Source organism: Erythrolamprus reginae, chromosome Z (assembly GCF_031021105.1).
Source record: "Erythrolamprus reginae isolate rEryReg1 chromosome Z, rEryReg1.hap1, whole genome shotgun sequence".
Taxonomy (NCBI): domain Eukaryota; kingdom Metazoa; phylum Chordata; class Lepidosauria; order Squamata; family Dipsadidae; genus Erythrolamprus; species Erythrolamprus reginae.
This window is the reverse complement of record NC_091963.1, coordinates 69,453,873-69,478,677: the sequence shown is the minus strand read 5'-3', so window position 1 is coordinate 69,478,677 and position 24,805 is coordinate 69,453,873. Positions and strand designations below refer to the sequence as shown.

At 38.9% G+C, this 24,805-nt stretch overlaps 1 protein-coding gene across 1 annotated transcript in view; it reads right to left on the bottom strand.

Moving 5' to 3' along the window:
* TBX20 (T-box transcription factor 20) overlaps positions 1–24,805 on the bottom strand; it is a 255,812-nt gene that overhangs the window by 171,366 nt on the left and 59,641 nt on the right. The window contains exon 5 of the mRNA XM_070766940.1: positions 22,253–22,411. Coding sequence (XP_070623041.1) covers positions 22,253–22,411 — 159 coding nt within the window. The remainder of the gene's footprint in view (positions 1–22,252; positions 22,412–24,805) is intronic.

The following is a 24,805-nucleotide window of genomic DNA, read 5'->3' as shown; positions in this document are numbered from 1 at the left end:
TTACGTCTTGCAGAATAATAAGTACCTCTATTTGGAGGATCCACATAAAGATCAACCATATTAGGTCTTTTTAAATGCAACACCACTGTGCTCTCTACAAAATTATCTAGCTTTCTCTTTGTATTTAATATGAATTGCTTCATATTCACATTTGGAGCATACATTGTTGCCAATGTTATTTTCTTTTGATTTATTTTTCCCTTTAATAAATAACCATCTACCTTCCTGGTCCCTTTGAACTCCCACCTCCTCAAATAGAACCCTCTGATGGACAAGAATTTCCACCCTTCTACTATTTTGGTTACCCCAAGACTCATATATCCATTTCCAATTATTATTAATTATAGGTTTATCCATTCTTTGATGTTGTTTATGCATTTCTGTTAAAATCATAATATCCACCTTATTATCCCTGGCCATCCTTAATTTATTTTTATTTATTTATTTTGTCCAATACACAATGAGAGTTTTAGTGGGTATATATCTATATACACATAGTAAAATACATGATGAAGGTTATAGAGGAGATACTCATAGTAAAATATATTTAAGAAATAATAGAAAAGAAGATATAGTAATAGAACGTATCAATGAAAGAATAGAAGAAGAGATATAGGAATAGAAGAAAGGAATAGGAGATATACGAGAGCAATAGGACAGGGGATGGAAGGCACTCTAGTGCACTTGTACTCGCTCCTTACTGACCTCTTAGGAATCTGGATAGGTCAACGATAGATAATCTAAGGGTAAAGTGTTGGGGGTTTGGGGATGACACTATGGAGTCCGGTAATGACTTCCGCGCTTCGACAACTTGGTTACTGAAGTCGTAATCTCTGTAACATACTCTGTAACATTTCAAATTCGATCCCAATCCATTCATATTTAAAGCCACAATAGTCCAATCACTCATCATATATAATCTTAATCCCTTTCCCTGTTTGTACTGTTTCTAATTTATTTATTTTTCTCCCCTTTACCCTACTTGCCCCCCCCTGTCTCTCACCGTGATCCCTCCATAAGTAAGGATGACAGGTTATATACTTGTCCTTCCATGAAAGCACCAATCCTGATTACACTTGCATCTTTCTGGCTCCCCTTACAACAACTTTTTTTTAAAGTCCCCCCTCCACACCTTCTCATTAATTCCCCCTTTAACATTCACCTCTTCTTGTATTATGCTATTCTCTTCCCTCATAAAGAGAAAAAAGAGAAACCTGGCAGCAAAAAAGGTTTCAAAAAGCAATTCCAAGAAAGAAAGAAAGAAAGAAAGAAAGAAAGAAAGAAAGAAAGAAAGAAAGAAAGAAAGAAAGTCATTAGCAAATCTCCACTTCATCAATTTCTTCACCCATGGCTGTCTTGGTTTCTTCCTCTGCTCTTTTCTTAAAGCTGCAACCTGTGCCTCCAAGGCACTCAACTGCTCTTCTCTTTCCTCCTCGTCCAGTGTTCCCTGGAAGCCATCCTCAGGGGTTCCCCATCCACTTGATTCAGTTGCTATATCAGCCCCTCCTTCAGCACCACCAGATGCTCCAGATGCTGCTCCACTTAACTCTCCACCTTCTCCTCTTTGATCTCTCCATTCTTCAAACTCTATGTCAGAAGAAGTGGCGGGGTCAAATGGCTGCAGCCATCTGGGGGTTCTGGTTCTTTTGAACCAGACCTGATCCTCCCTGAAGAGGAGGTGACACAGGGGATGCTACTGGGGGTCTGGTTTGGGGTCAGCATGCACCACCAGATGTATCGATCTAGTCTTGCTTCAGTGGCGGCGTGAAGTTGGCCAGGCTGCCATGCCTGAGCCAACACTAGCCATGGAAGAGAACACAATGCAGGGATTGCAGAAGAGCAGTAACCTGGAAAGAGGATGGTTCTAAACACTGGTTAGGTGAAGAGAGATTAAGAGAGGTGCTGGTGAGTTAAAATTGCTAAAAGGATATTTAAAATTGATTTTTTTTTCCTGATATTTTTAACAACGGAAACTTAAAATGCCAGAAATGGAAATGGAAGCGGCTGTTCAGTGATGGGGTGAATAGTGAAAGCTTCAAAACTACAGCAAATTGCCCAAGATTGGATTTTTCTTTAAAGAGCTTTAAATATTTCCAATTTGGATTTCTATTTGGAGTATTAAGGCATTTTTTTTCTTTTTATTGAAGCTATTTTCCTTTGCATTAAATAAAGATAATTATTAACTGTGTTAATTGACTGCCATCTTCTGGTTATTTATTTTTATTTTTATTTATTTATTTTGTCCAATACATAATACACATTGAAGAGAATAGATATGTAATAATATAATTAAAGAAAAGAATAAAAGAAAAGATATAAAAGTATAGGTGAACATATTTGAAAGGAAGAAAAGATAAATGAGATAAGGAGAGACAATTGGACAGTCTAAGGGAAAAATGTTGGGGGTTAGGGGTTGACACTACTGAGTCAGGTAATGAGTTCCACGCTTCGACAGCTCGGTTGCTGAAGTCATATTTTTTACAGTCAAGTTTGGAGCGGTTAATATTAAATTTGAATCTGTTGCGTGCTCTTGTGTTGTTGCGATTGAAGCTGAAATAATCATTGACAAGTAGAACATTGCAGCATATGATCTTGTGGGCAATACTTAGATTGTGTTTTAGGCGACGTAGTTCTAAGCTATCTAAATCTAGGATTGATAGTCTGCTTTCGTAGGGTATTCTGTTTCGAGTGGAGGAGTGAAGGGCTCTTCTGGTGAAGTATCTTTGGACATTTTCAAGGGTGTTGATATCCGAGATGTAGTATGGGTTCCAGACAGATGAACTGTATTCAAGGATGGGTCTGGCAAAAGTTTTGTAGGGTCTGGTGAGTAGTGTGGGATTGCCAGAGCAGAAGCTGCGTAGGATCAGGTTAACAACTCTAGAAGCCTTTTTGGCGATATTGTTGCAGTGGGCTTTGGCACTTAGATCATTTGATATTAGTATTCCAAGGTCTTTTACTGAGTGGGGGTTGGCTGTGAGATTTTGTTTATTCAGTTTATATATGAGGTTCAGATTCTTTTTGCCGATGTGGAGGGTAGAACATTTGCTGATTGATATTTGAAGTTGCCATGTGTTAGACCAATGTGAGACAAAGTCGAGGTCTTTTTGGAGAGTAGATGTGTTGTCCGTGGTGTTGAAAAGTTTTCCATTGTCGGTGAAAAGAACACAGTTGCTTGTGATATGATCGCAGAGGTCATTGATGTAGAGAATGAATAGAGTAGGTCCTAGTACGCTGCCTTGGGGAACACCACTTTTAACCGGGACAGGGGTGGAAATGGCGCTTCCAATTTTGACAACTTGTTGCCTGTTTGACAGGAATGCAGTAATCCAGCTGTGGAGGAATCCTGAGATGACATAGGATTTGAGTTTTAGGAGTAGTTTGTCATGGACCACTGAATCGAAGGCTTTGCAAAAATCAATATAAATTGCATCAATGGATTTTCCTTGATCTAGGTGGGTAGTCCATATGTTTTTGCAGTGAAGTAGTTGAAGGTTGCAGGATAATTTCTTTCTGAATCCAAATGGTTTGTTAGAGAGTAGGTTATTAGATTCTAAGTAAAGGGTGATTGATTGATTGATTTATAATTGATTCCATGACTTTACACGAAATTGGTCTGTAGTTGTCAACGAGAGAAGGGTCTCCTTTTTTGAAGATGGGGATGACTACTGCATTTGACCATAGCTTGGAGAGTGTGCTGGTCCTGAAGCAATTTTGAAAGATGATGCTTAGCGGTTCGGCTAAAGCTGAAGAAGGTTTTTTTAGGAAGTATGCGCAAAAACCATCTGGTCCGACTGATAGAGAAGGTTTAAGGTCTCGGATTGCTTTTTCAACATGGTCTATAGTGAAGTCTACTTGGGTTAGGTCGTTGAGAGAGTTTGAGGTGCGATTTTTGAAGAAAGGGGGGATGAACCATTACAGAGCCACAGAAAGAGTTGAAGAGGTTAGCTTTGGATGGATCATCATGGTATTCTTTGTTGTTGAGTCCAACGAGAGGTGGAATAGGTCTAAAGTTTTTGAGTTTGTTGTTGGCAAAGTAGTAGGGGGATTGCGCACGCGCCGATGGGTTTCTAGGCATTTCACCTCTGGCTCCAAATAAATATAAAATGTAAAGAGTTTTCTCCCCCTTAAAAAGACTATAAATCTTTCTTAGAAAAAAATAGGAGAAACAGGAATCTGCCGGCATCAAAGAGAATTTGAAGATTTACGATTTCAAGCAAAGACGGAGGCGCTTTTGCTATAACAAGGAAGTGATAAGTGAGTACAATAAATCTTAAAATGGCGGAGGGAGGGAAAAAAGAAGACGTCTCCAGCCTGGCTAACATTGAAAAAAAACCTGGATAAACTGCTGGATATTTGTAGTGGATTTGAACAGAGATTTAATAAAGTTGAGACAAAAATGGAACAGCTGGACTTAGAAGTTAAACAAATTAAAAAGGAGGGAGATTCTTCTGCTGGAAAGATACTGAAAGTTGAGAAACAAGTGATGGATTACGATGGAAAAATAAGACAAATAAATGATAGAATCGCAAATTTGGAGGACAGACAGAGAAGGGGGAATTTGCGTTTACGAGGGTTCAGAATGGATTCGGCCTCTGATTTTAAGTTAACAGAAGCTGTCTGTGCTTGGTTAAATAAACAGACAGGCGTGCATGTCAGCGTGGAGGAGCTGTTGCGTGTTCACTGGGCAGCCCCCAGAAGAGACGGCAGACAGAGATGTGATCATCGCTTTCCTCAGTGAAAAAAAAGCAGAGATGATTTATAAAACTTTGAAGACTTCTACGAGCCTTAAACAAGACGGAAATGAGATAAGGGTTCTGAGGGATCTTTCCTGGGAAACCCTGAGAGCGAGAGCTGTGTTGAAACCAATTGCAAGCCGGCTATATCAAAGTGGAACCAGATTTAGCTGGGGCTACCCAGTGGCCATCTTGGTGTTCCAGGACAATAAAATGTACAGAGCGCGTTCATTGGAGGAGGGAAAGGCTTTATTGGATCAACTGGGGATTAAGTTTGATGAAACTGGAGCACTAGCATATGAAGGAGAAGAGGCTTTTGACGGTCGGAGTACCCCAGATGAGGAGGAAAGACGAAGGGAAGAGCAGCTGAAGGAGTTAAGCGGGCAGGTGGAGGCCATCAGAAAGGAGCAGAGAAGAACACGGGCTCTGCGTGAGAAGAGAGCCAGAAAGTGATGGTGTTTGGTCCCTTGTCTTGTTGTTGGGGGGGGGGGGAAGGAAAAGGAAAAGAATTATTACTATTACTATTACTATTATTGTTGTTATTATTATTATTTTCTTGGAGATGCCTTGGGATTCCTGTATATCTGTCATTCAGTGGGGGAAGTCTAAGGGGGAGAAAAAGGTGGTTTAAGAATTTAAAATTAAAGAAGAAATTAAAGAAGGAATTATTTAAAGGAGAAAGGAGGGGGGGAGAAATTTTTCTCTTTAATAAAATTAAAAAGGGTTGAGAGAGGAGCTAGTTGAGTGGGAACGCAATCCAGATAATGTGCCTCATGTATGGGCAAGGTTTTTTCTTGTCTTCTCCCCTCTCAGTGGGGGGAGCACAGGGGGAGGCACGTTGGGGGGGTAATAGGGGTAAGGAAAGGGGAAAAATATAAACCAAGGGCAAAACAAGAGGGGAAAAGGGCGATTTTGGTATATTATGACAGAGTGTAAGATAATGGTTTTAAATGTGAATGGTTTGGGATCGGATATGAAACGTTTTAGGATATTAAGGATGGCTAAGCAATACAAGGTGGATATTATGATTTTGACAGAAACACATAAAAGAAGGGGAGGAAGGGATAACTTGATTAATGATAGAAATTGGAAATGGGTGTTTGAGTCGAGAGGAACACAAAATAGTCGAGGCACAGCGATTCTGATTCATCAGAGGGTTAATTTTGAAGAGGTGGGAATTCAGAAAGACAGAGAAGGAAGGTGGATATTTGTTAAAGGGAAAATAAATCAAAAGAAGCTGACATTAGCAGCAATTTATGCCCCGAATGTGAAAACAAAACAATTTATAATAAATACTAAGAAGAAGTTAGACAACTTTAAGGAGGGCTCAACTTTTTTGGCAGGAGATTTTAATATGCAATTAACAAATGGGACTGCAAATAGCAGGATGTTACATTTAAATAGACTTAATATGGTGGATCTACATGCAGATATTTTAAACAGAGCTACATATTATTCAGCAAGATATCACACATTTAGCTGCATAGACTACATATTAATGAATAGGGGAGGCAATATACAAGTTAAAAAAGTAGACATTAAAAGTATATGGATATCAGATCATGCCCCACTATTGGCAGAATTGGAAATAGGTCAGGAACGAAATCAAAAAATTTGGAGATATAATGCAGTTGTAATTGCTAGGGAACAAGATAAAGAGAAATTGCAAACAGAGTTATCAGAATATTTTAGAATTAATGATGTGGGTGGTATTAAACAATCAATTGTATGGGATGCATGTAAGGCCTTCATGAGGGGACAATGTATATGTATGGAAGCAGATATTAGGAAGAGGTGGGGTAGAGAGAGGGAAAGGAAGATAAGGGAAATAGATTTGATACAAGAGCAGTTAAGATTAACGAAAAGTAGAGATTGGAATAGTTTATTGAAATTGAAAAAGAAACAGTTGATGGTGTATGATGAGATTAAATGGAATAAGATGAGAATGGCGATGCGACAAAAAATACAGAGCTGGGGGACAAGATCAATGCAGCAAATGGCGAGATATCTGAAGAAGAGGAAAGAAAAATCATGTATTTTAGCATTGAGGGACACCAGTGGAGTACAGTGATCCCTCGATTAGCACGGTCTCGATTAGTGCGAAACGCTACAACACGGTTTTTCAAAAAATATTAATTAAAAAATAAGTCCGCGGGTTTTTTTCTACACCACGGTTTTTCCCACCCGATGACGTCATACGTCATCACCAAGAGTCACTTCTCTGTCTCTTTCTCTTTCTTTCCTGTCATTCTCTGCTTCAATCATTTTCTCATTTCTCTTTTTTTCTCACCTTTTTTCTATCATTTCTCTCTCTCTTTCTCTCCCTGTTGCTGGCGTGGTATATGAGAGAGAAAGAGAGAGGCAATCATTTTCTCATTTCTCTTTTTTTCTCACCTTTTTTCTATCATTTCTCTCTTTCTCTCCCTGTTGCCGGCGTGGTATATGAGAGAGAAAGAGAGAGGCAGAGGTCGGGCGCATTACCGGGAGGTGGAGGCGGCGTGGGGACGCTGGGTGCCGGGGACACCGAGGAGGGGGTGGACGTGGCCTCTCAGCTGCAGAGCCGAACAAGGGCGGAGGCAACGGCGGAGTCCGGCGCTGGGGCCATGCGGGGCCACTCATCCAGGGGGGCGTGGACTGGCAAGTCGCCCTCCTTTCTCTTTCTTTCTCTCTCTTATACCACACCGGTAACAGGGAGAGAAAGAGAGAGAGCGGAGGGCACCTTGCCGGTCCACGCCCCCCTAGATGAGCGGCTCCGCATGGCCCCAGCGCCGCCCAGGCAAAGGGGAAACCCCAAGATCGCTTGCCGCTTGCCGCTTGCCGCTTGCCGTATTGCAGCGAAGGAGGCGAAGCAAGGCTCCAAGCTGCAATACGGCAAGCGGCAAGCGGCAAGCGATCTTGGGGTTTCCCCTTTGCCTGGGCGGCGGGAAGACCAAGGGAAGGTTCCTTCAGCCGCCCAACACCTGATCCGCTCCGCAGCGCGGCAGCAGTGAGGAGCCGAAGATGGGGTTTCCCCTTTGCCTGGGCAACGGGGAAACCCCATCTTTGGCTCCTTGCTGCTTCCGCGCTGCGGAGCAGATCAGCTGTTGGGCAGCTGAAGGAACCTTCCCTTGGTCTTCCCTGCCGCCCACATGCAAACTCCACCATCTGCGCATGTGCGGCCATGAAAAAAATGGCGCGCATGCGCAGATGGTGTTTTTTACTTCCGCACCAATATAACGCGGAAATCGATTAGCGCGGGAGGTCTTGGAACGTAACCCCCGCGCTAATCGAGGGATCACTGTAGTTAGATATGGTAATGACCAGTTAGAGGAGATAATGAGGAAATATTATGAAGATTTGTATAAAGAGGAGCAAGTGAAGATAGGAGTCCTCAAGATTGGGAAAATAGTAAGTGAAGAAGATAAACAAATTTTGAATGCAGAAATTACACAAGATGAAATTGCTAGAGTAATTAAAGGGTTAAAACAAGCCAAAGCACCGGGCCCAGATGGGTTTACAGGGGAATTCTATAAAACTTATGTGAATGTTTTGTTGCCGCATTTGGGGAAATTGTTTAATAATATATTGTCAAATCGTGATATCCCGCAGACATGGAAGCTTTCAGAAATTGTTACCATTCTGAAGATGGGTCGAGATTTAAGAGAGCCTGGGTCTTACCGTCCGATCAGTTTGGCAAATCAGGATTATAAAATATTTATGAAAATACTGGCAAATAGATTAGAAAATATTTTACCAAAAATAATTGAAGAGGATCAATATGGATTCGTGAAGGGAAGGAAAATAAGTGAACCAATTAGAAATGTAATGAATGTGATGCACCATGCTACCGCTACTAAAAGGAAATTGGGAATTTTGAAATTAGATGTTTATAAAGCGTTCAATAAAGTTAACCATAGTTATTTATATAAATTATGTAACAAATTAAATATGGGGGAAAATTTTTGTGAAACTATAAAAGAGATTTATAAAGGAAATGAAGTATATATAAGAGTGAATGGACAAAGAACGCAGAGTATTAAAATATTAAACAGCACCAAGCAGGGATGCCCTTTGTCTCCAAAATTATTCGTAATAGCAATAGAGATCTTAGCTAATAAGATAAGACAAGATAACACTTGGGCAGGATATAGAATAGGGGAATTAGAAATGAAAATAAATTTATTTGCAGATGATGCAATTATATTGACCCAGACCCCGATGGAGATTATTAAAGGTATAATAAATAATTTACAAGAGTTTAAGCAGGAATCGGGACTGTCGGTTAATATGGAAAAATCAGAGATTATGTGTTTAAATATAGATCCGAGAGAACAGATAGAAATTAGGAAAGAATCAGGGTTGAAATTAGGACTTAAAAAAATAAAATATTTGGGAATTTGGTTATTGAAAAACCCAGTGAAAATGGAAGAGATTAATTATAGATTAATATGGAGGAAAATGTTGAAACAGATGAGGAGCTGGAAAGATAAAAAGCTAAGGAGACTCTCTAAAATAAGAGCTTTAAAAATGATGATAGCTCCCAAGATGATATACCTATTTCAGGTGCTGTTGGGGGGGTTATCGGTATGTAAGGTTAAAGAGTGGGACAAAAAATTAAATTATTGGATTGAAGAAGATAAGAGACCAAGAATAAGAAAAAAGTGGTTAATTGCGAATGAAAAAGAGGGGGGATGGGGAGTTCCATGTTTGGAGCTGTATAGGGAAGCTTTTCAAATGGAAAGGTTAATGGAGTTGCAATTAAGTGAAAATAAATGGGCGAAATTGGAAAAACAGATAAACGGGATGAACAATAGAGAATTAATTTTTAGGAAGTGGAATAGGAGTGATATAGGTAAATTAATAGGCCCAATGAAAGGGACTATGGAAATTTGGAAAAAATGGCAAGGGAAAATAGGATTATATAAATCTAAACTGTCATCGCTTTATGTAATAAATAGAGAAAACGAAATTAACTTAAATAGGGTTATAGGAGAGTTGAAGGGAAGAGGGATAACTAAGATAGAACAGTTATACGAGAAGGATGGCAGGCCAAGTAGAAATCGTATAGAATGGTGGTTAGGTAAGGGAAGGTGGCTACAAATAAATGCAATATGTAAATACCTAAATGAAAGGGAGAATAAAGAAGTATTATGGCGGGAGGAGACAGGGTTAGAGAAAATAATAAGAGAAAGAAGTGAGGGGATAAAGGCGCAAGCAACTAATATATACAAACTGCTAGTGCAGTCAGATGGGGATACGATTGATGGATTGACAAAATGGTGGCAAAATGAGATATTAGTAGAGGTACAAGAAATGGAAAATATAGTAGAAGATATAAGGAAAATTAAAAATACAAGAATTAGGGAAATGAGAAGGAAAATATTACATAAGTGGTATTTCACTCCCGTTCAATTTGCACATTTTCAGCAGAATGTCAGGGGGAATTGTTGGCATGGTTGTCAAGATAAAGGAGTGTTTATGCATATGTTTTGGGAATGCCCGATAGTGCAGGAATTTTGGCAAAAAGTGAAAGAGGATATCAATAGAATGTTAAATATACAATGGACAATCACTAAGGAAATGGCAGTACTAGTAAAAAGTAATGCGATGGGAGAATTTAGAGAAATAAAAAAAGCAGCAATAGAAAGCGCTCAGGCAGTAATAGTTTTGGGTTGGAAGGATGCGACAAAATGGACAATGCAAAATTGGTATAGGTACATGGTGGACCATATTCAATTTGAAATTATGGAAAAAAGGATAAATTTGGATAATGAAACTGAGTTGGGACAGCTGATGGGACAGTGGGACAAGGTAAGACGATATATGACGAGCAGAATCCGAGACCAAGCTACGAGAAATAAACTGGAATCACTTTATAATATGTAAACAGATATATTGCTCTTGGGTTAAGTGGATTATACAAGAAATACCCCCAATTTGGTGGTGGGGAATGTGTGTATGTCGGGGTGGTGGGCACAACTCACAATTCACTATGCACTGTTTTATGTCGTGTGATTTTAAATTGTTAAAAATCAATAAAAAAATATATTTTAAAAAAAAGAGAATGAATAGAGTAGGTCCTAGTACGCTGCCTTGGGGAACGCCACTTTTAACCAGGACAGGGGTGGAAATGGCGCTTCCAATTTTGACAACTTGTTGCCTGTTTGACAGGAATGCAGTAATCCAGCTGTGGAGGAATCCTGAGATGACATAGGATTTGAGTTTTAGGAGTAATTTGTCATGGACCACTGAATCGAAGGCTTTGCAAAAATCAATATAAATTGCATCAGTGGATTTTCCTTGATCTAGGTGGGTAGTCCATATGTTTTTGCAGTGAATTAGTTGAAGGTTGCAGGATAATTTCTTTCTGAATCCAAATGGTTTGTTAGAGAGTAGGTTATTAGATTCTAAGTAAAGGGTGATTGATTGATTGATTTATAATTGATTCCATGACTTTACACGAAATTGGTCTGTAGTTGTCAACGAGAGAAGGGTCTCCTTTTTTGAAGATGGGGATGACTACTGCATTTGACCATAGCTTGGAGAGTGTGCTGGTCCTGAAGAAATTTTGAAAGATGATGCTTAGCGGTTCGGCTAAAGCTGAAGAAGTTTTTTTTAGGAAGTATGGGCAAAAACCATCTGGTCCGACTGATAGAGAAGGTTTAAGGTCTCGGATTGCTTTTTCAACACGGTCTATAGTGAAGTCTTCTTGGGTTAGGTCGTTGAGAGAGTTTGAGGTGCGATTTTTGAAGAAAGGGGGGATGAACCATTACAGAGCCACAGAAAGAGTTGAAGAGGTTAGCTTTGGATGGATCATCATGGTATTCTTTGTTGTTGAGTCCAACGAGAGGTGGAATAGGTCTAAAGTTTTTGAGTTTGTTGTTGGCAAAGTTGTAGAAGGCTCGGTTAGATTTGGTGCGAAGGAGATTTTCCTCTTGTTTGCTGTGGTAGTTGAGACATTCTGCTTTTATTTCTTGGCAAATGCTTTTGTAGCGTCTTTTGAAGTTGGTTACTTGGCCTTTTTTATTTTTATGCCAGAGAGATCTTTTTTTGGTTTGTAGTTTCCTTATTGAAACAGGTAGGTTATTTTTTGTTTTTCTTCTGGTTGAAGTTAGTGGTACATGTAGTCTGATAAGTCTTTTAACTTGTAGTAAGAATGTGTTGTAGAAATCATCAATAGTGTTGCAATTAGAAAATATAGTTTGCCAGTCGAGAATTGAGAAATTGGCATCTATGAGTTCGTAGTTGGCTTTCCTAAAATTGTACTTAGTTGACACATTATACAGGTGAAAGTTTTCCTGGTGTAGATTGAGATTGAAGTTAATCATACTATGATCACTGTTGGAAAAAGGTTCTTTTACATGCAGACCATAGATTGCGCTTTTGCTATTACAGAATATGAGGTCCAGACAGCTGTTAAGTCTAGTATTATTTAATACTAATTGGTCAAGTTCCAGGCTGGTGACGGCATTGTATAAGGTAGTGTGGATTGGTTCCGTGCTGCATTCATTTAAGGTCCAGTTAATGTGAAGTAGGTTGAGGTCACCAAGGAAGATAATGGGGTAAGGGCAGGAGGTTGCCCATGTTAGCAGTGAGGTTAATTTGGTTGCATGAGTGATGTTGGAGTCAGGAGCTCTGTAGCATAGTAGGAAGCAAAGTGTGATATTGAGGGAAAGATCACATATAATGGTTTCTGGGAGGATAAGATCATGTGAAACTTGGATGTTTTTTAGATTGAGTGATTTTTTTGTAGAATATGGCTACACCGCCTCCTCTGCGGGATTCACGGTCAGACCGAAGGACAAGGTAGTTACTTGATGTGATGATGGAGTCAGGATAGGAAGTATTTAGCCATGTTTCACTGACAAAGATCAAATCAAATAAGTTGGTGTCTTGAAGGAGGAGGAATTCAGACAACTTGTTAATTATACTTCTTGCATTGATTAGTTTACATTTGAGATTGAGTTTGGGTTCTGGGTTGAAGTTGGGCTGAGTTGAGTTGAATTTAAATTGGAATGGATTGAGGTTGGATTGAACTGAGGAAGTAAGGGGCGTGCTTTCCTATTCTTGGTTGGATGTACTAGGGATGACAATTTGTTGATGAGGGGTGGTGGGTTGGGAAGTGTGGGATGGTTGAGGAGGGATGGGATTTTTGAAGGGAGGGTTATAGGTCTTGGTTTTGATGCATTCATTGCGGTAGTCTACGTATAGGTTGGTTTCACCAAGCTCAAGACGTCTCTTGGGTTCGGCCCGTAGTTCACGAGAGCGGATGCGTTGAAGTAGAGTTAGATGTGGTCTAGATCTGAGTTTGTTGTAGTTGTCATTATTTCTGTTGATGGAGTTCATGGTTTTGATGAACAGTTGTTTGGCAGTTTCATTTTTGCAGACTATCCTACAGAAACGAGGGGCCTTTGATCCATCGCTGTAGTTAAGTGCAGGGCCGTTTCTAGTAACCTCTAGGATGTCATCAGGGGCAAAGGTTTGTGGATGTAGACGGCGGATGATGTTGCATATATTTGTTAAATCAGATTCCCCATTTTCCTCAAGGCCAAAAAGGATGGCATTATGTCGCTTTTGTTTGCGCTCCATGGCATCTTTTACAAGAGTGGGGATGTCAGTAATTGAGCTTGCAGGTAAAGATTGTGGAGGACTTGGTGGAGTATAGACAGGTGGGGGGGAAGTATAGTGTGTTTGTTTTGGTGGTTTATCTTTTATCAGACCTTGCATAATTTTTTCAATGGAAGCAAGCCGTGGTTCTATGTTGTCTATGTATGATTGTTGAGTTTTTGTTATTGCTTTTAGGGAGAGGAGCTTGTCAGGTAAGTTGTAGAGTGAGTCAGGTTTGGGAGTACAAGATGAGCAGAAATAATAGAATGAGGAATTATCTTGAAGAAAGGAGGCAATTTGCTTATTTATGTTAAGGCAGGTATGGTGAGCTAATTTGTTGCAGGAGTGGCATTTTTTGGATTCTTCTTGTATAATAATTGAGTCATTGCACTTAAAGCATAAGTTGCTGATGTTATTTGCCTGGGGGTTTTGAGCCTTTTTTTTTGCCACGCATATTCGGTCACTGGGTTTATTGGTTTGCCACTTGTAGCTTTATTGTTTTGTATCCCTTTGGTTGGGGAAGGGGGCGTTGGGATGTGGATGTCAAGAGATGCTTGAGGGTTTCTTCTCTTACAAGGTAAGGTAAGAGTTAATTGCAGTTTGAGGAGCTGCTAATTGCTGTTTGCAGTTTTAAAGTTGGAAGGAATGCATTTTCAGAGTCCTCCGTTTTTACTGGGGATCAGGCGTCTTCCAGGGTCCTTCACTAGCAGCTAGACTCTGATGTTAGCAGGGTCTTTCACTGAAGGCTGGGCTCCTACCGATGAGTGTCTCAGCTAGGAATTTTAAGGTCAGGTAATTAATGATGGCTCTACACAGTTGGGGGTCAGGTGTCTTCCGAAGTCCTTTGCAATGGCTGGACTCTTTTTAAAGTTTATTCAGAGTCCTTTTGCTATTGCCAGGAATTCTAATGATGAGTAAGTAAAACTTCTTTAGCAGGGAAGTAATTTAAATCAGCTGGGAAGCTTCTTTAGCAGGGAAGTAATGTAAATCAGCTGGGGATGTTTGTATATAGTATATAGTGGTGGAAAATCAGAGAATTTACTTTTGGATTGAAAGTGATTCTTTGTTAATAAAGTTGGAAAATCAGAGAATTTACTGTTGGTTTGAAAGCAATTCTTTGTTAATACGTTGGTTTGTTTATTCCTTTTGTTAGAGTATTATTAGCTCCTACCAGCTCCTAGCACCATCTGGGTGTTTGCAAAGTCAGGGCTTTGAGATGCAGATTGAGATGGGCTAGGGGAGGGGGGGAGAGAAAAACTTTTCCTCTTTAAAATTTCTTGAAACTTCTTGAAAAACTTCATGAGGTTCATTAAGTCTCTGAGCTTATGGTTTGAGTTTAAGCTTTGGAAGAGGGAAAGAGATTTTCTGGAGTTAAGGAGAGAAAAGTATCTGGATTCTTATACCTCAGATTCTGGCTGCTGAGATTCTTTGTTTTGTTATGGAGCAGCTAGAAGAAGGTGAGTAGAAAAGGGTACACGTTGCTATAACTCACTGGCTCTTTGCTTTTCTTTGCAGTATTCTTTGCAGTATTCAGTCATTAGAAATTCTCCCCTCAGGATCTTTGTAATTCCGTATGGTTTCTTTGCAATCCCTTATGGCTTTTCTTAACAATCTTAACAATCCTTATCTGAGGGGCTGCCACAGAGAGGTTGGAAGAGTCACTGCAAGGAGACCTATGATTTATATTTGCAACAGATGGTACCTTACCTGTTCTGGCTAGGATGACGGGATGTGCTTGTTATGCATTCACTTGTGAAAATAGGATGTTTTCAGCTTTGGTTTGGTACAAATGAATTTCTGAGAGAAGAGACATGGGAACTGACTGACTGAGATATGGTTTCATGCACTGGCAAAAGAACAAATTAATCACTTGAAAAGCTTGAGGAGACACTAGAGGATTTTATCAGAAACAGATTCGAGACACATCTTGGCAATATGGATTAAGGAATATGGAAATGGAAAATATGGATGGCAGCAGTATCTTGAGAAGAAGATTGAAACTATGATAAAGTTATTAATTTATAAGAATAAACTTATGTGAAATGATGTATTGGTGTAAGGGAATTAAATGAGGAACTTTAATTTTAATTGGGATTTATTATAAGGAAATTATATTGGGGAAAAGAATGTATTTAGACTTGGAGACAGGAATGGTTAGATGGAAGGGGAATTAATTAAATTGAAAGATGTTAATTGAGTTATATGCATAATAATGTTTAATTAAGATATTTTAAGATTTGTAAAATTATTTTTGTGGGTATTGGAAATGTTGGAACAATGAAATAGTAGAATATTGAAAATGGTTATGCTTATTTGGGATGATTAAGATTTTTATTGTTTTAGATATTTGGAAGAGGGGGTGGAGGAGAGGAAGGAAAAGGAAAATAATAATGAGAATGAATTTTATAGCTAAGAAGATTTTATCAAGATAAGCACAGATTATGGAAATCACACATTTGGATGAATTATGGTATAGAATTATGAAAATAGAAAATAATGATGATTATATTATAAGATTTTTATTTTTTAAAGAAAAGGAAATAATGATAGTATAAATTATTGACTATAAAATTTATGGAAGTACAGAATTTAAGCAAGATATGTGGATTATGATTTATTAATAATATTTTTATAAACGTATAAAAAGTTATAAACTATTTTGATTTAGCGAGGGAACAATGTTTTTTGGGATTACAGTGCTTTAAACTAGAATAAGATATTGTTCTATAAAAGGGACTAGGTAGGAGGATCTTGAGTTCAGAGTAATTTTTAAATAGAAATAGGGCATGATGATTCCACTGGGTTTACAGTGACTAATTAGATTAGGGTATGATGATTCCACTGGGTTTATAGTTACTTTTTTTTTAAGATTAGGGCATGATGATTTCACTGGGTTTACACTGTTATTTTTCTTTTAGAATAGTGCTTGATGATTCCACTGGGCTTACAGTGATACAATTAGAGTAGGGCACAGTGATTCCGTTGGGTATGCAGTGATATAATTAGAGTAGTTCACTTTTTTCCTTTTTAAATCTTTTTTTAAAAATTCTTTTGTTTACCTTTCAAAAGGTATTATTATCAATTGGCTTTTTAAATTTGGTTCATGGCGATATATGTGACACATTATTTGGATTTTTTCCACTTGAAATTGATACAATTTTTTCTTTTCTCTTTTCTGTAAGGGTTAGACACAAATTAAGAACTATTGGGTGTTATTGGAAATTTTTGCTCTTTTTTCTTGTTTTATTTTTTTTTAAAAGGGCAATTATTATAAAAGTAAGGTTAAGAAAAGTACACGAAAATTGATATTAAGGAGATATGGAGAAAATTGAAGCACTTTGGCTTAATTAATTAGATGTTATTAATATTAGGAGCAGCCTAAAAAGTGTATTAGCTAACAGCTTTTTAATGTCATATAAGAAATTTGAATAATTATTTTTTGTCCAGATGTCAAATGTAAAGGAGGCAGCATTGGATGGATTATGAATACCGAAATTTTAAAAATGATTCATTGTAATGTAATTCAAGATTGATGGTATTTGATTTTGTATTTATGATTGGAGTGGAAAAAAATATCTTTGCCAAAAAGCCTCCTCTATGCCCAATTGTTCCAACAAATCTCTTCCCTCTTCGTATGTACATGCTCTATACATCACATTTCCTTGTTACACCAAAACAGCTGCAGAAAATCCCCAAGTAAATTTCAAACCATTCCAGAATAAAAGAGTTGTAATTGGTCTCAATGCAGCTCTGTCTTGCAGAATTTGGCAAGAGAGGTCTCTTAAGACTCTTATCTCATTTCCATCTTGTTTAAGATCTGTGATGCTTCTCAAGTGTTTATAAAGCTTTTCAGCCTTCCTTTCACTTGCAAATGCAAGAACAATGTCTCTTTATCTTTGCAGGTCTCTGCAGCCAATTTTCCAGTGGGCCCTCTCTATATCATAGAATGGAATAGAATTTTATTGGCCAAGTGTGATTGGACACACAAGGAATTTGTCTTGGTGCATATGCTCTCAACATACATAAAATAAAATATACATTTGTCAAGAATCATGTGGTACAACACTTAATATCAATATCTACATCATTTGCTTTGAATCATTTACTTCAGGCAATTTTATTTCTTCTCCAAAACCTTGCTTAAAATCATGCAGGCGTAAATTCCATCTCCTCTGATGATCTTCTAAATTAGTAAATCTCAAGTTTTGCTGTTTTGTAACATCATTTGCCCTTTTGGTGTGGGCTTTCTAGAGAAACAATTTTTCAATTGTTTCAATTTTCTCTTTTTGCTCTTGTGAGCTCTTTTTAAGTCCTTTCACATCATTAACAAGGTCCCCAAATGCACTTTCCATTGCTTTAAACCTCTCCTCCATAGAGTCAAACATCAATAGCAGTTTATCTATTTTTTTTTCAATACCTTCTCTGGCTTGGCTCCTCCCTCTGCCATCTTTTCATTATGTTTCTTTGTATTCTACTCACTGTTTCCAATATCAGAATCCAGTGGCATCCATCTTTTTCAAACTTTTTTCTTCACCTCTATTTATTCTCCTTTAATTCCTCTTCCTTTCTTTTTAAATTCCACTTTTAAAGAGTTTAAAGCAGTTTTTTGAGGTTTCTATAAACTTTTCAAATCCACTTCTGGGAGCCCCCATATGGAGCATCTAAAATCCTCAGTGACACATGCTTAATCCCCGGTAAGATTCAGATTTACTTTTCCTCCAATGCTTCTCTAGACATCTCTTCTGGTGTTTGATCCCCTGGAATTCCTCCGTGAACCAAGGACATCTCCATGGTCTAATGTCATAGAGAGGTCACAAAGGCACAATTTGGTTTAGAGTTCCCACCACTGCCGCATTCCAGGCAGCAGCAAGGGACCCTGTCAAACTGTGTACAAGGAAGTCCAGTAAAACCCCAAATGCCTTCTGAAAGCCCTCAGTGTTCATCAGGCACCTGGGGCAGAACTACCTAATTGGTTCTGCCTCCCTGTGGGGGAGGATTGGAGCCTTAAAGTCAAGGATATCAGGAAATGATTTGACCATGACAAAGGCAAAGTCTCTAGGCCCCTTAATTTAAGATCATTACTCAACTGCTCTGAGAGGAATACCATGTTGGGAGTTTGCCCTCCCCTCATGAGTCATATCCTGAATTACTTGGGTCAGGACCATAGTTGCTATGGTGGCCATGAACTTCTGTGCCAACCTAGAGAATTTGCTGAGCGATGGTAGGTTTAAGTCCCCCAAAGACAATAAATCTGGGGAAGTCCACCGCCAGCCCGGCTACCTTCTTGAGTAGCACAGGCAGGGCTTTCGATACACAGCTGGGAGGCAAGTATGTGAGCAACAAGCCCACCTGAACCTCTAGATCCAACTTCACAAAGAGTGATTCACAACCTGCTATCTCAGGAACAGTGAACCTGCATAGGCTGATCATCTTCTATAATAGCCACTCCTCCCCTCTCTCCTGGGGTTGTGGCTGGTGCCACATCTGAAACCCGGCTAGGCACATTTCCGAGAGAGGGATCCTCCCTCTGGGCCCAGGAGTAAATCCTGGATGAGGGGAGCTTTATTTACAACCAACCTGGCATTTAAATAGCAACAGCCTGATCCCAGGGTCTGGATTTCACTTGTCACCAGCACCCCAGGCTGAGTTCATTGGGCTTTCAAGTGGCAATCTCTTGTTCACCTGGAGTGGCCTATTCCATGTCTCCCACCATATCTGCAGGAGACATGGGGTAGGCTGCATTTTCTTGCTGTATTTTCTTGCTGCAATGCAGCTTTTTGAAGAGTAGGACCGATTATTTCTTTCCAGTGCCCTAATTTTGTTGCACTTCTGGGTGGTCTATTTTTCCATTGAAAAGTATTTTTTGACTCATCAACTCAAATCAGACTCTTTCTCTCTGTAGAAAAACACAATTCAACTTCTCCAGCTTCAAAGTGAACTATGCAAATCGAACAGATGGATAGATTAGATTGAACACATAGGACACTTCAATATTCGTATTCTCAGTGACTACTAATCAGCTTCATTATGCTATTTAGAGAAGAGGAGATGAAACAATTGCAGTGTGGAAGCTATATCAGGGATGGTGAGTTACATCAAAAAACTTGGTAGCTGCCCAGAAAATCTCCAAAATAGTAATATCAATAAGACTTATATACTGCTTCACAGTGCTTTACAGCCCTTTTTATAAGCTGTTTACAGAGTCAGCATATTTTCCCCAACAATCTGGGTCCTCATTTTATCAACCTCAGAAGGATGGAAGGCTGAATCGGCCTTGAACTGGTAAGACTCAAACTGCCAAACTGCTGACAGCCAGCAGTCAGCAGAAGTAGCCTGCAATATTCAATCCTAACTGTTGTGTCAAGATTTTTATCCTCAGATACTGTAAACTATTATTTGAAACAAAATAAAATATATGTTACATGCATTTCAACCTTGTGTTCTGTAGTATCCATCAACAACTAGGTAATATCCAAATGCATAAGTACTAACTTTTCAATTTCCCTACCAGCTACTTAAGAGTCCTGCAGGTTGCAGATCCAAGATCCAATTGAGAAAATGTGCTTCTCTGAGGAACTGATATATCTAAAAAATGCAGATTTCAAATTGCAATTGGAGGCACATTCTTCAATCTAGCACCTAAAAAGTCCTAACTAATGTATAGCAACTTGTGAGAAAAAGTGTTGATAAGAATGGCATTATAACAAAATTAAGAGGACTCTCTGTTAAGCAGACTCTCTCTCTCTCTTTAGCAGACCATATCTACAGTAGTGTGTTCCTATAGGAATTACTAATCTGATATGTCTCATTTATTTTATTTAATGAATGGCATCTGCAGAGGTTATGCAATCATTGATATAATAATGTAGTTTAAATAAAGCATCAGTAAATATATATTGATATATATTGTGTGTGTTTATGCAATATGTGGACAATAAAGTATAGCAGATAATATACTAAATTAAGATAAAATCATCATAACAGGAGCCATAGAATTGCAATGGGATACATGTTATCTGATATCAAAAGAAGCTAACCAACTAACTGTTTCTGGTGTGATTGCAGTGAAATCATCTCAAGTGCTTTGAAATTTTCTGAGAAGACATTCTCAGGTATTTTATCATTTGCTCTGGTGCTTCATAGTCACGTTGCAGGCTCTCGGACATTCCCCATTTAAAGAGCTTTGCCCTAGTTCTAGCATGGCCAGTCTTGATTCTATTCAGGTAGCTCCACATTTTTCAGGAAAACTGCATTCCTGGAAGATATGTGTGATCTGTTTGATTATGGTTATTAAAAGTCACCCACCACTATGGTTATTAAAAGTTAACCACTATTCATCATCTAGATTGTAAGACTGTGATATATTATTCAAAATTGATTTCCTAGATTTAAGCCTGGTGAGAGATGGTCTAATACCCTGGTTCCCAACCTGGGGACCATGCCCCACAGAGGGGCAATTTCATTTTTAATGGAGGCAATTGGAACCTTGTTTAAACCTAGTTAATGACCTTTTAGGCTTCCTCCACATGAGTAGTTTACTTTTTGAATAATAAGAATTATATTTTTTGGGGGGGGGCTCATGATTTTAGAGATGCTTAGGTGGGGCATGGCCAAAAAAAGGTTGGGAACCACTGATCTAATATTTTATAAATTGGAAGATTTCTAAGAGTTGATGGGATGTTTATCTTATTCCACCCTTGAACTGTCTGTTGTTTGTCATCTGAAATCAGGAGGAGCAATGTTAGAAAGACCATGCCAGCCATGAGAGCAGTGTAGATTAAAGGGTTCCAGATATTATTTTGATTGTGTCATTAAATTAACATCAGTCTTGTTGTATGGCAACTTCTTCCCCACACAGCTGCACAGTATTCAGCAACAGAGCATAGTAATTATTGTACCACTATATATAATGTTTTGGCTAGTGCTCCCTCAGCTGTTCCTGCAATTTTTCTAATCAAGTTGTTCCTAGTTTTCAGCTTTTGTCCAATTAATTGAGCAATCAGATACATTTCCTGACTAGAAGAAAAAATTCAAAAGGAATCCAGGAATATTACAGCACACATATTTGAAAGTGAATAATTATGGCATGTAATTAGAAGTGACTTTTGTAGTCAACTCCATATCATACTGAGTTTCATAAACCAATTCATTTCCTTATATCCTAGAATTGACAGAAATATGTGGTTAGCATGAGCATAAGAGTGTGCATACATCCTTCAGACCAAATTGTTAGGAACTCTGAGAACTGAAACATTTAACCTTCTGAGGATGAGACTACATTATATTTTTCAACTGGCTTTGTTATGATCAATGTTTTTTGTTGACATCCATAATCACCTTATATTAGTTAATTGTAATACTGAAGAAGGATCTCAATTTTAATTCTGAGGAGAAAAAAAACACCTAGATACCCAAATCTGATATATGCTCCAAATTTGTATAAGAGATCTATATCAGTTATCTAGGCAAAAATCTGTGCCCAAATATTACTGAAAATATAGAGGAGAGGGGGATTATTTTTATATAAGAAATTGATACATGTTTTGATTGAAAAACAGCATATTCTGAGGTAAGGCCTTGCCAATAGTAATTTTTTTGAAAAACATTAATGCTGTCAGTTGTGAGCCTCAGAACTTAAACTGCACTGCCCAAGTATTTTTATAAGTTGTTTGTCAGTTGTAACATGTAGGACCAAGAAGAGAAGGAGAGAAGCTAGAAGTACTCTTAAATTAGGCTGCAGGCCTTTTTAAAAATTAAATTAGATCCCACTCAGATGTTCTGCTTATATGTAATTAAAGGAAAATAGATTATTTTGTCCTTTCTATCCCACTTTGAGAATGTTTATATCATTCAGCCCCTCTTTGGATAGAATTTACAAAAGAACATCATTGACAACAGTTAGTGAATTGGGTTAGTGAATTGAAAACACTCACCAATTGGTTTTGGTAGGCAGTGACAGCTGTGAACACTGTCTCTGGGAATATAAATGTTCTGAATTCTTCAGATTTCAAGTTAAGCAAGGAGGCTGTGTGATCCTTCTTTTTGATGATATGCACCCTAGGTTGATATTTGTGCATTGAATTCAATATTATCTAGTGAGGATAAAATTAGAGAAAACAGAATCATTTTCAGTCAGTAAATTATATTCTCTTATCTATCAAAACTGCTACACCAAAAGAGGTAAAAAAAAACCAAAACCATGCCAGATTCTTGGCTAATACCAGAAGAAACTATAGACCATTTGGGTCCTGATCTTAGTCCTATGCTAAAGTGACCAGATTTTAAGATTGGGAAAGAGGGACATCATTGTGTGTGTGTGTGTGGGGTGGGGTGGGGGTTGAAAAAAATTTCCCAAAAAATATTTCTCTCTCTCTTTCTCCCTCTTTTCCTTCCTCTCCTTTTTTCTCTCTCCCTTCTTTCCTCCCTCCCTTTCTCTTCTCTTTCCCTGATCTCTCTCTCTCTCTTGCTATCTCTCTCTCGTACACCACATACAGGGGTTGAAGTAGGAGTGGGAGGGTGCTGGCAGCAGATGCACTGGACAATAGCCATGGGGTGGTGGCGGAGTGGTCAGCTGGGAGCAGAAGCTTCAGGGCGGAGGCACCGATGTCGGCGGCTGGACGTGTTACTGGATGCCGTACATGCTGGCGCTCCCCTGGGCATGGGGCTAGAACTGGCCCACTGGTTGGGCCAGGATGGAGGTGCCAGCCCCATGCCCAGTGCAACATCAGCATGTATGGAATCCAGTAACATGTCCAGGTGCCGCCATTGGTGCTTCCACCCTGGAGCTCCTGCTCGCAGCCGACCACCCCATCGCCCCGCGGCTGCTGCTTGGTGACGCTGCTGCCAGTGCCCTCCAACTCCTACTTCGACCCCTGATTGGCAGCGGTGCCTTTGCTGCCTGCCCCACTGCCCCTGCAGGCCCACCTCGGGCCTGAGCCCTTCCTGCCACCCGAGGAGCTGCAAAGCTCACCTGCCTCCATTGGGCCCCAAAGCTCACCTGCTGTTGCTGCCAGGGAACGCCAGGCAGGTGGGACGCTGCAGCTACGGGAGAGGCTGCCTCCATAGCAGAAGGGCGGAAGCTCAGAGCCTCCCAGGAAGGGCTGTGCGCGTGTTTGCTCCAAATTTTTTGCAAACTTTGCCAGGCTTTGGGAGGGGGGGGGGGTGACCAGCTCCAAAATTGGGACATTTTTGAACTGCCATGGGACATGGGAAAAATCATTTAAAAGCGGGACTGATCACTTTATCCTAGGCTCACTTCTACTATATGCCAATTGCCACAAATGAATTCTACTCCATGAAGTTCAGTAAGAGGTTTTAAAATGAGGGCAGATAAAAGCCAACATGGTTTTCCTCCTTAGTTTTTGTCAGTCAATCAGATTCCCAGAGTGTTTTGGAAATCTCAGGGGTACTGGTGCCAGATAGTTTCAAAACACAAGGTAAGATTATTTATACGTAAACTCCCATTTAAATGAATAACAAATAAATTGCTTCTTCATATTCAGTCTTGATATAGCCAGATATACAGTATTTATTCTAAATTTAAATATGGAGATTGACATTTTACATGAGGGATGCAAAAGGCTTCTGTCTAAGTCACATATAGCATGCTGAGGAACTTTCTCCAATATATGGCAAAATCAAAACAACTATGATTTAGTTTCATTAAACTAATACATTATATTATGTCAAGATTGGAGCCTACTTGATGCAATATTCCAAATTGCAGAGAGAAAAGAATTGTATAACTTTAGCAATGTAAAATTACCTAGTCATGATGAATATGCAAATTGTAATGTAACTTGATTGGCTGACAAAAGTTAATAATGCACCTCTGTATAGGTGTGGTTTGTGGTGTGTGGCTTGGCTTGAAGGTATTGTGGCTTAGTATGGTTTAGTGTGTGGATTGGAAATTAGGTGGCTTGTGGTAGATGAAGAATTGCATTTGTATATTGTAACTGAGAATAGTGGTTTTTCTATTGTGAGTACTTTGTATATTAACTACTAGAGAGCTACAGTGTAAATAGTTACTGTAGGTTTGCTACTATTTTCCTAAGAAACTCTGCAGTAAGTGTATTCAATTATCTTCAAGATAAAGGTTCCTGATATCCTGGTCTGAGGCAGACTGGTTAGCTGCTTTGGCTATCTGGGTGGGCTAGCTTCTGCAAAACATTATCCTGACATATTATTATGAAATTTTATTATATAACAATATTCCTAGACATCTAATTCTTTCCTCCTTCTGTCACTCAAGAGAGTGGACTAAATGCAGGTTGCATTCTCAAGTTTTGCATAATTGCAGATTCCAACATTTTGACTCGTTTTATTGTTCTTCAAAACATGACAAACAAAAGAAGATAGGGAAAATTTTTCAGGACAGAAATTCTTAAATAATTAACAGTTAGCTGGTATAGATGTCTAAAAATGGGCTTTCAGAGCAGAATAAATGCTAGAATATCTTCTGTGATATAAGATACTATTACATGCCC